The sequence below is a fragment of the Mercurialis annua genome, linkage group LG1-X (assembly GCF_937616625.2).
Source record: "Mercurialis annua linkage group LG1-X, ddMerAnnu1.2, whole genome shotgun sequence".
NCBI lineage: Eukaryota > Viridiplantae > Streptophyta > Magnoliopsida > Malpighiales > Euphorbiaceae > Mercurialis > Mercurialis annua.
In genome coordinates, this window is record NC_065570.1 from 3,731,727 (window position 1) to 3,748,365 (window position 16,639).

General features: G+C 31.6%; 2 protein-coding genes across 2 annotated transcripts; both read left to right on the plus strand.

The window, feature by feature from the left end:
• Positions 1 to 1,886: 1,886 nt before the first annotated feature.
• On the plus strand, positions 1,887 to 7,848 carry LOC126664410 (receptor-like protein 4). Its single transcript, XM_050356783.2, has 9 exons — positions 1,887 to 2,065; positions 2,451 to 3,518; positions 3,827 to 3,974; positions 5,074 to 5,145; positions 5,252 to 5,323; positions 6,466 to 6,537; positions 6,630 to 6,707; positions 6,982 to 7,163; positions 7,364 to 7,848. The coding sequence occupies exons 1-9, from the start codon at positions 1,993 to 1,995 to the stop codon at positions 7,483 to 7,485; spliced, it is 1,887 nt and encodes a 628-aa protein (XP_050212740.1). The 5' UTR covers positions 1,887 to 1,992; the 3' UTR covers positions 7,486 to 7,848.
• Positions 7,849 to 11,462: 3,614 nt separating this feature from the next.
• LOC126676699 (ethylene-responsive transcription factor 12) lies at positions 11,463 to 12,502 on the plus strand. The gene has a single exon (XM_050370967.2). It carries the CDS (start codon positions 11,617 to 11,619, stop codon positions 12,196 to 12,198), a length of 582 nt encoding a protein of 193 aa, XP_050226924.1. The 5' UTR covers positions 11,463 to 11,616; the 3' UTR covers positions 12,199 to 12,502.
• Positions 12,503 to 16,639: the final 4,137 nt, after the last annotated feature.

Here is a 16,639-nt window from a genome sequence, read left to right on the forward strand (position 1 = left end):
CTTTTAAAAGAATTATCAGCGGAGGTGATTTATTTTATTTTTGAGGGCAGTATTGTAAATTCTAGAAAATAAATTTGCGTTAGAAAAATCTCAAGTGTGTTCAAATTAGACCTAGCAATTCGTGTATGCGGGTCATAAACGGGTCAAACCCGTTTATACATGAACACGATTAGGCTAAATACGAACACGACACGATTATTAATCGGGTTTGATATACAAAACCCAAACACGACACGGATATTACACGGGTTACACGACACGACACGTATAAACACGTTTATTTAAACGTGTTAATGGATCAACCCATTTAAAGTGACACGTTTAAACCCGTTTAATTATTTAACTACTTTTTTAATTTATTTAATATAATACTAACAAAATTATTACTATATTTTAAAATAAATACTATTTTAATTATATATAATACAAAAAATTTAATTAAAATTAAGAATTTAATAACATTTAAATTATAAAAATAAATAATATTTAATTAAAAATTGTTAACCGTGTTTAAATGGGTTAGGCGTGTATAACCCATTTAGACCCGAATTAATCGTGTCATAAACAGGTTGACCCGTTTATGACCTAAACCCATTTACATCAAAATCAAATCCATTTAACTTCGTGTCGTGTCATATTATTTAATCGTGTCGTGTCTAAAATTGCCAAGTCTAGTTCAAATGGTCGACCTAATTGCAATAAAATGGTTTTTTTTTTGAACAAAAAAATGGTTCTTTCTTTCTATGTCGAAACCATAGTTTATATTAATGGATGTTCCCTACCTATAATAAGTGCCAAAATCATTCACCAAGCAGGAACAAGGAATTAAGGTGGCCATTGTTGTCACAATCCCACCAACCTGATATGGTTCCAAAATATCACTTAAATATGATTAAAAAAATCACTTCAATAATTTTATTTTATTTGGATACATATGGAGTTAGATAATAGATAACTCAATGTACTAACTTTAAGTTGTAATCATAAATTTGATAAAAAAACAATTATTCAAATCTAAGAATTATAATAAATTAGGAAACCAATTATTATTATTATATTATACTACTTTATTTAAAGAATACTAATAAAAATTTAAAATGATAAACGAATTAACAAAATTAATTATATGTTTTTTAATTTTTTTGGTTATTATTTTTTATATTTTTATCGAATTATTTAACTAAAATTATTATTAAATAATTTAATTTTAAATACTTTTTAGTTTAGTTTTTTTTATATAATTAGAAGAAAAATTTTTGTGGGAAGAATCGATCCTGTGATCTGTTTACTCACTTTGTAAATTGATATTGATTACACTCTTTTTTTTAGCAACTAAAGAGTTTAATGTCATTCAAAATCCACAACTAAATTGAGTTTGCATTCTATAGAAGTCATCAATGGAGAACTGTTAGAAACATAAATTCATTACAATGCAAATATTATGCCCGATAATTGCGCACCAAATTATGGCTAAAGGCCCGTCTCGTGCCTTAAAAAAGAAAAAAAGTGAAGTCAGACCCCCAAAAGTCAAAAACGTAACCGGCTTCACGCATATCCTCAACCGTCCGATCAAAATCTACGGTTTAAGACACCCGTGAACAGCTTCCAGCTTCTCCTAGTCACGTGCCTTTTGTCCTAAAGTAGACCCAAACAAGAATTCTAAACTGGAAGTAGCCAAAACACAAGTAAAATTAGCAACTTCCAATCCCACGTCACCATCTGAATAAGCAGTGGCCCAGCAGGCAATAGCCAATCAGAGTACTGTCCTACTCTGATGTGGACTCATGAGCTTTACGCACCGTCCGATTAGATAAGGTCCATCAAAGCTGGTGTACCCCACACACTTCACTAGTCAACAAAATTAAGAAAAAAAAAAAGCTTACTGTTAATGTTTAACGCTTACCTGCACACACGTCCCTGCACTTTTCTTTTTTTTTAAAAAAAGCTTCGAAGAATCAATGGAGATGCTGTGAAGAAATTTTTGAGCTAAAAATGTTAAGATATAAAATTTATCTTAATCTCATTTTTTGCTTATTTAGTTTCTCCATTTCTTCAGCTAAGCAAGGTGAGTTAATTTCATTTTACTTTAATTAATTTTGAATCAGTTGATGCTTAGGTTTTTAGTTTGATAACTGAGTACCTTTTAAATTTATGCTTAGTTTTTTTAGTTGATAATCTTTTGTAATTTGAGTTTAATTGGATCTGTTCATGAAAAAAATGATAGACAATTTTGTTTTTAACCAGTTTGAACTGCTAATTAGTTCAGTTTATGTTTGCTAAAACCTAAATAATTAATGTGTTTTTATTTTTTTTAGTTAGTTCAGTTGGAAAAATAGGAAACTGATAATTAGTGTTAAGTTACATTAGCAAATTGAGTGAATTATACACTATTTTAAGCTTGGAGATTTATTGGCTGTTAGCGTTTCTTTATCGTTAGTTTTGTAATGCAGGACCATGGGTTATGCGCATAAGCTGCGGAGCTCGTGTAAATGTGCATACCCCACCTACTAATACACTTTGGTATAAGGATTTTGCGTATACAGGAGGCATTCCTTATAATGCAACGATTACGAGTTATGTTGCTCCTCCACTTTCGACACTCCGGTTTTTCCCCCTGTCTGAAGGTCCTAACAATTGCTACAACATTAGAAATGTGCGAAAGGGACATTATTCTGTAAGGGTGTTTTATGCATTGGTTGCACATCATGATCCTGATCCTAACTCTGATAGTGAACCGTTGTTTGATATCTCTATCGAAGGAACACAGATTTATTCTTTACTGTCCGGTTGGAGTAGCCATGATGACCAAGTATTTACTGAAGCTCAAGTGTTTCTTACAGATGGCACTGCGTCTATCTGTTTCCATAGCACTGGTCATGGCGATCCAGCGATCCTTTCGGTCGAGATTCTTCAAGTTGATGATAGGTCGTACTATTTTGGTCCGGAATGGGGTCAGGGGATAATCCTTAGAACAGTAACCAGGTTTAGTTGTGGTAATGGGAAGTCAAAATTTGATGTAGATTATAGCGGTGATCGATGGGGTGGGGATAGGTTTTGGAATCGCATGACAACATTTGGCCAAGGTTCAGATAAAGCTATATCTACCGAAAATAGCATTAGAAAGGCTTCAAATGCACCGAATTTTTACCCGGAAGCTCTTTATCAAACTGCTCTTGTTAGTACTGATATTCAGCCAGATTTAACATATACAATGGATGTGGATCCTAATAAAAACTACTCAATTTGGCTACATTTTTGTGAGATTGATGTTTCAATCACTGGTATGGGGAAAAGGGTTTTTGACATCCTGATTAATGGTGACACTGTTTTTGGAGCTGTAGATATCGCCAGAATGAGTGGGGATCGTTATACTGCTCTTGTGCTTAATACAACAGTTGCTGTTAATGGACGAACTTTGACAATAACCTTGCGTCCTAAAGAAGGAAACCATGCTATAGTCAGTGCCATTGAGGTCTTTGAGATTATCACTGCCGAATCCAAAACCTTACTGGATGAAGGTACAATTACCAAGCAATTCATTCTAGTGTCTTGTTTGTTTAGCATTCTTTCTTTATAGGACATCTCCAATTGGATTGAGACTCAGCACTTTTACATGTGGACTATTTGGTTCTTGTGTTATCATTTGTGTGTCTTACTTGACGTTTAATTTTATGAGTTCATATCATCATGTGTTGAAACAAATAATTAAGATTATCTACATATGTGTCTCGCTTTTGTTTGACTTTTGGATAACGAATGCAGCTTTCAGAAGTTGAAAGTAGCCATTTATGTTAGTCATTACTAATTTTATTCTTTTTCACTTTAGTTAGGGCTTTGCAGACACTGAAGAGTGCCTTGGGCCTTCCCCTTAGATTTGGATGGAATGGTGATCCATGTGTTCCCCAGCAACATCCATGGAATGGAGCAGATTGTCAATTTGACAAAACTAGCAGTAAATGGGTCATCGATGGGCTGTACGCACTTTCCATTCCTTTCCTTGTATACATTTTAGTTCCATTTAAATGCTTCCCTTAGCAGTGGCGGAACGAGGGAGGGTCGAAGAGGGTCGGCCGACCCTCCCTCGCCGGAGAATACAAGGGACCGGGACCGGTGGTGCTATTCCATCACCGGTCCTCTTTTGTCTCGACCCCCACTGTTGCTGCCATCCAAACCAGTTGGAGCGGCGGCGCTGCACCTGTTTCTTTTTAACAGTTTTGCTCTTTTTATTTTTTATTTTAGTCCAAACGACAGTGGTTTGGATCATAGTCAAACGATGTCGTTTCGAATTTAAGTTTGAAACATAAGCAGATGGTTATCTGTTTCTGTTTCAAATGAAACAAATACATTAAAAGTCAAATTGAACCCCTCTTTTTATTTTTTTCTTCTCTTTTGATTTATAAACCCTAATTATTAAATTGGATCTCTTTCACTCAATTAATCACACTATACCAATTAATTCTTAAAACCCACCATTATTTCTACTCAACAATTAAAGGTATTGTAATTTTTTTCTATTTTAACCTAATTTTTTTCTATTTTTTATAATTAATTTATTTTATTATTTTATCTAACAATAATCTTAAATTATATCTTGTTAGTTTATATAAATTGATTTAGCGATGTCAAGTGATGGGTTTGATAAAATTTCAATAAATAAATCATTTGTAAACTCGTGTAAAATTTAATCCTAATGAATTTATTGTTGATCCCGTGTCGAAAATTCACCTCTTGCCCTTTTTAATTTTTCGTGTTTTTTTAATTTTTTATATTTTTTATTATTATTAACTTAATATTTAATATTTTTATTTAATTAAATTTTTTATTTAATATAGTTCTATATTTTTGTGTGTTATTTCGACCCCCCTAATTTACAATCCTGGTTCCGCCACTGTCCCTTAGTGTCTTGAATTCTGGGCTTAAAGTTAGATATTGTTTGAAGTTTCAGTTTTCAGTACCAGCATCAATTTCCTTTATGTTTTTTTCTGAACTATTAAGCATCTGTCATCCGATTAAGTTGACACTGAATATGACTAGTCAGTAAGATACTAAGATGTTTAGCTTCTTCATGGTCAGCGGTCTTGACAACCAGGGTTTGAGGGGTTTCTTGCCAGGTGACATGTCTAAGCTTCGGCATTTGCAGAGCATGTACGTTTTTAATGCACAGCCTATTCTAGTTTCAGTCAAAATATATTCCAAATATTGGTGATTCTACATTTGCTCTCTTACATATGTTTAAATTTGGCATTTGCAGAAACTTAAGCAGTAACAGCATTCGTGGAACTATTCCATCATCAATTGGATCAATAACCAGCTTAGAAGTACTGTAAGTACTTATTGAGTTAAGTTTAATTAGTTTCCTTACTTGAAGGAGCAGTCCTAGTATGTTATTTTTTAGTTGTCCATCAATGCCCTGGACATGGATGTTCTTTTAAATCTTGTCTTTGCATATTTTATAAGAGAAGAGATTGGAAACATGTATGTTTTGCAGACAAACCAGCATCTTAGTTAAGAATAGTTTGAATAATCTAATATTTTGAGTAGTTCTTGCACTCCACGGTATCTTTTGTCCAGCTTAGATCTGAAATTCAGGTCTTTTCAGTTGAAACATGTAGGATGACTTGATATGCATTTCATAAGATTAGTACGAATAGAAGAGAATCTTGCATTTCTAGCGCTGAGGACTCACTCATTAGGAGAATGGGGTCATAAGTAATAGGTAAATATCTGTTTTCTCACACCATACTTTCCTAGCAATCTGTCACAGTTCCAACTTAGGTTTAGCGTGGATTTTCCTTGCAGAACAAATGTTAGGCAACGAATATCATATCCTAAATAAAAAATTATTGTCTGGCAACGGTTTGTTACAATGTGTGATCGGTAAAAATGTGTATATGTGGAAAGAAAGATTTTTGGCATAAAATTAATGGAGTGAGAGGAGAGAATGTGTCATCTGAAAGTAGAAATGACAAGGGGGAAATATATCGAAAGGTAGTAGCTGAAGCCGGAAGAAAAGGATAAACTTGAAAGAGGGTAATTAAAATTTTGTGAGATTAGAAACTGTAGCTGATTGGGGATGGAGCAGTGTGTGTTCGAGGGAAGAAGTAGAAGGAAGCAGCCGAAGGCATGCAAAATTCTTAAAATTAGATTACAGTTTGCTATTGTTTTGAAGTTATGGGTTGGGGCTTGTAAATAAAAAAGGAGATTTTCTGTATTTCCACTTGAAGTCGTAACACTTCCTATCATATCGACTGAAGTGAATACTATATTGGTAGATTCCCCTGTATCATGCTTCCCTAGTTGTAATTGATCTGAAAATATTCCTTTTGGATTAAATTACTTGATGCAGAAAAGAAAGTTCCTAAGGAAATGAAAATATCAGTTAAAACTTTACAAATTGTCCCAATCTGTGATTTTGCATTATTACCTCATCAATACATCATCTCAATGCATCTTGCTGTTTTGCAGGGACCTCTCCTACAATTTCTTTAATGGATCAATACCTGAGAGCCTTGGGCAGTTGACATCATTGCGGAGATTGTAAGATATTTTATTCAATCTACACATGGTGGACTAATTCATAATGTTTAGATATTTTGATGTTGATTCTAATTCAAGTTTTTATGGGGCAGGAATCTCAATGGCAATTCTCTGTCTGGAAGAGTCCCAGCTGCTCTGGGAGGAAGGCTTTTGCATGGAGCTAGCTTCAAGTATGCTTTTATGACATTACTTTCAACTTTATTTCCTCTGCTTCATGTCAGGGATAGTTTAGTTCCAGTTTTTTAGTTTCAAACACTACAGCTCTGTCACTATATACAGTACGAATTTATGGTCAAGTCCTCTTCTGATTGCTCTCATGTGACAAATTAAGGGTGTCGATAGTCTGTAGTTTTATTTTATTTGTTATTCGACTAATATAGTTGCTGTTGTTTCATTTCATTTTCTTGCTAACTCGTCAGGATTTACTTGCTGTGATTTCTGCAGTTTTACCGATAATGCTGGTCTTTGTGGTATACCTGGATTGCGGGGGTGTGGACCCCACCTCTCAGCTGGTGAAAAAATTGGCATTGCCTTTGGTGCATCAGTGGCATTCCTCCTTATGGTTATCTGTTCAATGTGTTGGTGGAAAAGACGACAGAATATTCTCCGCACACAGCAGATTGCAGGTAAGGCTAACAGAAAGATAATCACAGCATTATTAATATTATCATCTAAACTCATGTTCCAAGTTCCTAACAGTTAGGATGCTTGACAATACAATACTGTTGATGGTTGATCAAAATTAACATCCCAATTTTCTTCCTTCCCACATCAGATTCATTTCCTTAGTTGCAAATTCACATACTGCCTTGTCTTTTTTTAACAGCAAGAGGTGCTCCGTATGCCAAGGCGAGGACCCACAGTGCGCATGATATCCAGATGACAAGGCATTATAATCACGGCAATGCACGGACAGCTGCTGAGAATGGGCCAAGCTTACTGTCATGATAATCGGCCATGATCTTCAGATATCATTCCAACTTGAAATTTCCTCTTGCTGCGGTTTCTGGAATCGGAGATGCATCAAAACATGTTAATCCCCTTACCTGATGATTGATTTGGCACATATCTCAACCAGCAGTTCTGCCCAATGTATGCGCCCATTTCCTCAAGGTTTTGGGCAGTGAAGTTGGAAAAACCAAAAATCAGGTAGAAGCACCTCTGAAAACATCAATGCTTTCTTTAGTGCTATCAAATGTCACCACATAGAGTGAAAATCATGTACATTTCTTCAATTCTTTGGTTAGTTAAGAAATGAATCTGATGCATATAAATATGCTTGAAAATATATACCCTAATTTCTACTCTGCATTTTTATATTGTTCTAGTTTCAAGAGACTGTCGTGATGTTAGTTATGCCGTGGCACCACAGTAGCACATAATTGTCGGATTGAGAGGATTATAGATTATACGCTATGTTTGGTTCATGGAATAGATATTTCATAGAATTGCTAATCCACTGAGCACATAGTCATAGTGCTCAACCTAAGTTTTTTTCATATATAAATGCAATTTTGCTCATATATTATATGCTTATGTGTAGGCCTTTGTTAAGGATAAGCTTGGTTTCATGAAATTATAATGTATAAGGTCTAGTCTAGAGCTAGTTAGTGTGCCATTTACCAAAGCAGTAAAGCTATAATGTTGAGTTTTGGTGGGTGAGCTACTGAGTTGGGGGCTCCAAGCTAACCCTATTAAGTGAAGTAAAATTTGGTGAATATTTAAACTCTGGACCCCTATTTACTCTTTAGCACACTCCTATGGCTATAGCCAACTTTTACACTTAAATATGGGGTGAGCAAAAGTTTGGTTAAATCGAATTTACCGGTTTAAACTATCTATTAAATGTTCATTTCAACCAAATTAATCGATTTAAACTATCTATTTTGGGTATTTTGATTAGCTCAGTGGGTTCGGTTAATAAATATTTTCAACTTGATAATGATTAAGAGTTTTATAAATTCGACTAACTGAAATAACTAAGTTAATTAAATATTTAGTTTATCTTTTGGTTTTAATTACAATTCTGAAAGGACCATTATTGAAAAATAACTCAAAAAATGAAGGAAATTATTTCATTAAAATGGTTATTGCATCCCCCATAGTACAAAAGTCTAATAATATTCATATTTATATTCTATAACAAAAATTCCATAAAATACTATGTTTATTTGCACCTATTTTGCTGGTTCACATTGTAACATTAATAATTTTTTACCATAAAAATACAAATTAAACTATTTTGTGCCAAATTATAGGGGCTAAAATGAACCATTATTGAAAAATATTTAGAGGCATAATGATCGGAGAAAGTGGTCCAAAAAAAACAAAGCAACTGAGCCATCAACCATGTGTCCCATTCTGAGTAAGAAAGTGAAAGCCCCTCATTTACCTCCAAAACAATCATTTTTTATTTTCTAAAATTCCTTTTCACCTCACCACACGTGTCCATGACGTTATCGTTAAATAAATTTAAAATTATTTAATACTATCCATTAACCCACCTTCACGTGAAATTGTGTCAGTCTCTCTGCACCTGAAAAAATAAAATCTTCAGCCACCCACCACCGTCAGCACCACCGTCCTCCACCACTCACCTCCGTATCCACTGCATCATCCTCTACACTGCCACCGTACGAACACCGCATAAAATAATATTCTTCTCTCAAATTTTTACCCTTTTTGATCAGAGAACCATCAGCCCTAAAAACAATATATAGCTCTACCTATCTAATACTATAGGTTATGAAAATTAAATTATAAAGTTAGTCAAACACGCCATCCATTTCTCTGTATTTAACTATTTAGGATAAATTATATTTTTGGTGTATGAACTTTTCCTAAATTTTCATTTACTGTATGAACTTTTAGTCTCTCATATTAGTATTTCAACTTTTTTAAATGTATCAAACATGTATGTTTAAAAAATAAAAATGAATTTCATTTCATTTAAATATATACATTATATTAATAAATAATTCTGATAGTATAAATAATCAAATTTCACAGACAATATTTTTTCAAAATGAAGGATATAAATGTGAAAAAACGTACAAATAATAAAAATATAGAGTATATTTATGATTAAAAAATTATAAAATGTCAAATATATTAAAAGTTATCTATACATTTATATAAAACAAAGAACATAATTAAACTCAAAAAAATAAAAAGGCATAATTTATTATGGATAATATGAATAATTAATATTGTAAGTAATTTTAGGTCTTTTTATAACTATCAATTTCTTTTATTTATCAAAATGATTCAAAATAATATATTATGGTTTTTCAATGCGGTGTCGTAAGTAGGAATATATAACTTTATCAAGTTTTCGTGCTTTTTAGTTGAACAATAATTCACTTATACATTTTTTTTTAGGAATTATACATTTTTAATTAAAACAACGAATTATATCACAAAAAATTAAAATAATTTTTTGATTTTATTGGTAGTTTGGTGTCCGAAAAATAGACATATAGCTTTACTCATTTGATTCATTTTTAAAAGTTGAAGCACTAAAATGATATAAATAAACGTGTAGACATCCAATTATTTTAAAAAAGAAGTTCGGATATTATTCTTGTAATTTGTCCATTTAATTTATTTATAAGAAAAAAGAAAAAAACTGAGACTCGGTCCTGTCTCCTGCAACTCAGACACCACTACTCTATGTACCCTCCACGTGGGGTGGCTCTGCGTACTTTTGTTTTTTCAAAAGAGCAGCTATTGTCCAATCACAAGCCGACACGCACACTCTTCCATCTCTGCATTATCTTTTTCTCAATCCACACTCTACTGCTTACAATAATCATTTTTTTATTAATATTTTTATATTTTGGTGTAATAATAAATGCAGGCGCCGCTCAGCAGCGCCGTACAACGTTTGTGTTAGGGCTGACATCATCATCATCATCACCTCCACGATAGACTGCTCACTTAATAAAATAATCCTTCTCTTGTCTAATCAGGCGGCGGCTATTTTGCTTCAAGTGGGACCCTCTTTCTCATTATAATTTCTCAGATATTGTTTCTCGCCGTTGGATTACCATCATACGGTGCAACACAACAAAATATGAACATAAAGTTCAATCATACCCTCAAATTTGTATCTCTTGATAAAATATTTTTTTTAGTTTTGTTTTTGTCAATTACATTCTTAAATTTGTGTTCTTAAATTAAATAAATCACTTTAATTAATGAGATTGTCAAAAATATGTCTCAAAAACTAAATAAGTACGCATTTGAATTATCCGGGTAAAATGTTATTTAAATTAAATTAATATAGTTTGGACAATTGATTAATTAATTAAGTTTAAAATAATTTATTTAATTTTGAAAAACAAATTTAAAATTTTAACTGAAAAAAGAGTTAAAAATAACGTTTTATATCAAAATACAAATTTGGATGTTGAATTTTCCATTTATTAAAAAAAATTAATACAGCCCTCAATAATGTGTCTCTGAATCAATTAAATACATGTTAATAAAAATATACCAAATAGTTAATGCACTCCTAAAATTTATTTCTTGGTGTTAAATAAATCACTCTTGATATTTTTCAATTAATTAAATTTTGAAATTTATGTTTTAAAAATAAATAAATTAATCTTAACTCTTTTTTAACTAAATTCAAATTGTCTCAATTTAAATTAAATAGCTTCTAAATTATATATTTAAAATGCGTGATTTATATGACTTCAACTGAAGATCGATTTTGTCTAAAGTAGTCTATTATACTTTGACAAAAAAAACTATAAAATACAAGTTTCTGAACCTAAATTGACTACAAAAAAATAAAAGTGACTAATGTGGTCCTGAAACAGAAATTCGAAAGCCAAATAAACCTTTTTTCTCAATAAAAAAGTGCGGAAAAACAAAAGATAAGGGAGGGAAACAGAAAAAGGTAATGCCATTTCTTTATATATACTAAATCAAACTCATAACATAAACAACATAAGCTGGTCGTGCCGTCTAGCCGACGATTACGGGTGACTGAAGTGGGTCCCCTTCTCTCTGTTTTTAGACTGCCTCTAAAGTTCACTTTTTTTCTTATTTTTCTTCACTTCTTAAATTTTAATGGCGTCTTCATCTTCTACAACTTCAACTACTACACGTGAAGGTCACTACAGAGGCGTACGGAAGCGGCCATGGGGACGTTACGCAGCAGAAATAAGAGACCCGTGGAAGAAAACTAGGGTTTGGTTAGGTACATTTGATACACCGGAGGAAGCTGCACTTGCTTACGACGGCGCCGCTCGTTCTCTAAGAGGCGCTAAAGCTAAAACTAATTTTCCGTCTCCGCCTACTGCTCTTTCGCTCGACCTCAACGTTCCTTCTGATCATTCTCATCACCACCACCACCATGGCCATGGCCATCACCATCGTTGGGCTTCAGCTTCTGCTGCCACCGGCCACCGTTTTGCTTTCGGTGAGTTTTTGCAGACTGGGATTCTCAAGGAACTGAACTTTAATGGCGAACCCGGTTCAAATCAGGTTAAAAACGAAGGTGGAGTTGGTTTTACCGGTCTGGGTCTCAGTGTCGGCGTTGGCGGCGGTGGTGGCCCAATGCCGGAAATGGCTGTTCCGTCGTCGTTTTTGGGGATAGTGCGACGTGGGTTGCCGATAGATTTGAATGAGCCGCCACCTTTGTGGCTGTGATTATCTACTGTGTTTAGCTGTTAATTACTATTACTAATGATGGTCGAGGTGTGTCTTATTATTCACTGTTTAGGGCATTTTTTCGAGGTTTTAATTTTAATTTAACTTTACATATTTAAATCCTTTCTGTTTAATCTAATTATGCTCTTTGTATGGTTTGATCTTATGTAATGTACTATCAAACAGGGAGCTAGAAAGTAACCTCGTATCATAATTTTTAGACTGCTTATTAATACTCCAATCCAATGTTTCTGTATATAATGTCAATATGTTATTTCAATATTATTCTGCTTTTATTAGTTTATTTTATGACTTCTAAATAATTTATGTAGTTATATCCAAATTTAATTCATTTTTTAAACCGTTCTGCTAAATAATTATTAATTTTTAATGCCGAATTTTATATAAATTTTATGTTTAAAATTTAAAACAATATAGTATTTAATATTGATAATTTATTTTAAATTGGCAACTAAAAACAAAAAAGCAAGAAGTACTAAATCTATTATAACCGTCATTTGACTGTTGTGTACGCGCTAGTGGTTGAGAGTGGGGAATTTAGATGGTAAATGCGAGGGTAAGCGTGTGGGAATAGCACAGGAGGGGGAACTGTTTCTGTTCTGATGTGTTGCAGCGTACGGTTTGGTTCGGATTAGAACCACTCGCTGGTCAAAGGGCGTGCACGTTGTCTTAAATTTTTACGATTTGACTGAACAACTTTTACTACCATTTTTTAACTTATGTCACTGTGTCAGTTTGGTAATATTCACAAAAGTGAAGTGAATGTGTATCCCAATTCCCAACCAGCAGTCAAATTAATTTGATGGATTTTTACATCTTTATGTGAGTCCATGAAAATTATGAAGAGGATTAAATTTACTTGCGTTAAACGTTGAATTTATTGTTTTTGTGAGTCATGCCGCAGTTGATGACTTAATTAACCAGAAATTAAGACGTGTGAAATATTGGAAACATGCAAAAATTTGAAGATGTTATGGCTGATAGGCCGTAAATGAATTCGCCGAATTTTAAGGTGTTTATACTCGGTTCATGTTTGTTCGAATTTTAAAGACAACATTTATATCCGGCTTATTTAGAACATATAGTATTTATCTTCAGTTTGTACTCAGCATTTGTTTGTTCGTCTCACTGTTAAACAAACGAGCTCGCCCCGATACTAAACAAACGAGTCTGTAGAGATACTAAACGAGCATTGTTTACGAGCTCGTCTGTTAAGTAGCTAAACGAATACGAACTTGCCTCGTTAAGTAGTTAAATGAATATACACGAACCGTAAGTTAAATGAACAAGCCTTTTGTTTATCAAAACTACGAACCTAGTTCTGTTTAAAACAATGTGGTTTTAAAAATTTAAAAAAAATACTTAGTTTAACTATGTACTAGTCTTAGAATTCTTAATCAAATTTATTTATGAGTCAGTCATCGAACTCATAAACAAGTTCATGCACGAGTCAATTCACAAACTCTTAATAAAAAATTATATTCGAGGTCATCCATGAACTATTAAACAAACTTGTATGAGACATGTTCGTGAATATAAATGAGCTTAACAACATTTTACTCATGTTCGCCTCGTTTAGTCAAATGAATATAAAATCAAGTTTGACCTATGTACATTTGAAATACAAACGAGCAAGAAATGAGTTTTTATCGAGCCAAACTACAAACTGCTCAATGATCGGCTCGTTTACAGCCTTACTGGCTGGTAACACAAGTTTACGAGACTATATCATAATATACACATATATCATTAAAGAAATTGTAAATTTTATTTAAATATATAATGGGATAATATCATATTCTATAATTTTATAGTTTTCAAAAAATAAAAATAAAAATAATTTTTTTAGTTAACCTCAAAATAAAAAAATATTGGTGGGACAATATTGTCAGACAAAGAATCATAAATTAATAAAAATGAAAATCTATTTTTTAAATGTTTTTCACATGAGTTGATTGAAGAAGATTAAAATACAATAATGAAAGTCATAGAATAAAATTTTAACATAAGATCTTATAAATTTTAATCTAGCAAATAATTATAAAACAACGGTAAATATAAGCAAAATATTGATTAGAAAGTAAAGAATTGAGCAGGAATCTTGCTAAAGGTGTCATCTTAAATCACAACAACGAACAAAGCTCTATTGGTACGAGAGTCTTTTTTTATTAATTTTTATTAAATCGCGAAATCACTCAATTTGTTGATACTTCGTAGTTCTTGAAACATCACTTCAATAATATTTAAATTTATAGATCACCAAAAAATCGTGGATCATTAACAACTTAAATATAGAGCCTGAACAATCATTAAAGAATCTAAATTAATAAAAAAAAATTATGATAAGCATCCCACATAAAAGGAATATTCCTTATTTTTGTTCATAAATTAGTAATTTTATGAATTTATTATTGGCCTAATACCTTAAAAAACCCCGACCTTTTAGCCCCTTTTCAATCATACCCTGACGTTGTAAATTTGTCAATTTTACCCTATTTTGCATTTTTGTGTTTCAATTGTACCCTAAAATATTAAATTAATGCCTTTTTTATTTGAAAAAAATTTAAAAACATTCTCCACGTCTAATATATATTAATTGCATGTTTTTAAAATTTATTTAAATTTTGTTAAATTAATTAAGAATTTAAATTAGTGTTAATTTGATTATGGTTTTTAATTAGTTTTTAAAAATAAAGGACTTATTTGTACTTTTTTGAATACAAAAGAATTTAATTTCATCTTTATACTTAGTTAATTGAATGATTTCATCATTTAAGTAAAAAAATTAATAAAAGTTAAAAAATTGGGGTACAATTGAAAACGGAAAATTCAAAAGTGGGTAAAATTGACAAATTTGCAACGTCAGGGTAGAATTGAAAAAAACATTAAAGGTCGGGGGTTTTTGAGTGATTAGGCCTTTATTATTCTATAATTTTATGAATTAAACACTCCTTTAGAAAAACAAAAATTAGATAGTCCATCTATAAGAATAGCTATTCTATTTAATAAACTAAACATTATGTAAAAGTTAAAAATATTGCTTCATATAAGTTTGTTTCGTGGTAGGAGAGGATGATTTCCGACTTTTGATCAAAAACTTATAGTGCTTTTCGCTTGTATATTTCTTTTCCTTATTTCTTTACCTATTTCGTACTTCTGTTAAATAAATTGTTCCGCCTTTTATCGTTTTTAATTTGTTCTGTTGTTTGTTCAAAATCAGATTCTATATTTTTCCTCTAAATGATTCTTGAAGAAATTAGTTGTTTTGTATCTTGATTCGAACAATCGTTTAGTGTTTGTTTCGATTTTTGGATTTAAGTTTTTTGATGGATGGATCAATATTAAAATAGTCCCCGAGTACATTTAGAACGGAACATCTTTGTAGATAGTAGTTCTAATTACAGATGCAAATAACTTTTGGAAGGTTTCATCACTGATATTTACATGATATTGACGATGTTGAACGTTTATTTCCAAATTTATATTATGTTATTTAATTTTTAGTAGATCAGTTGTTCGTTTTTCATTTATCTACTGTTTGTTGGTCTAAGTTAATATGACATATAATTCGACATTCTTATCGATCTTTCTATTCTACCTCCATTAAAAAAATTAAAAAAATAAGTCTTTGAATTATACTATTGGTTTAATGTCACATCCCATATACTTCTGCCGTTTAAATTATTCCATATAGTGCTAGCTAGAGGGAATGTACCAACCAATTAATCAAGAATTGATGGTGGTCTCTCAAATATACATTAAAATTTTATTGGACTATATGAATACAAATCTTTTAAACAGTCAACATATATAAAGAAATTAAGATCCTTGGGTTTTAAATTGTAATAACAATAAAAGTTTGGTGTATTATAAAAATAAGAATTGAGATTACCAAAATATATATTGGGTCAACGTTATCATACTCAACATTTCAAAAATCTTATCTAAGTTTCGTTAACCCTTCAAGCTTTGAATAGAAATTATCTAATGCTGTAGATGACGATAGCCCAGAATAAGGGGATCTTAATGTCAGATTTCCTTATTTTCTTTTCTTTTTTAATTTATGACACACAAAGTAAACAGAGTCTATGGTCGGTGCATATAGAAGAGATGGATAAATTCTAGAATACCAAAAAATTAAACCATTGGATTAATTAAATAAGAAATTAAAATTTATTTTTATTTAGTTAAAACAATTAAATAGATTAATTCAAAATTCAATGAATAAAAGAATGATTTTGATGTTTAGTTAAAAACCTAATGAAAAACCTGAACTTAGAAATATGTTTTTTTAATTAATAAACTCAATCATTAAAAAAAATTATTATTTTTGATACTTTTTATGCATATTTTGAACTTTCAAAATCATAAAATTTAACTCATCTTTTAACTTTTAATTTTAATTGTAACTATTGTTTAA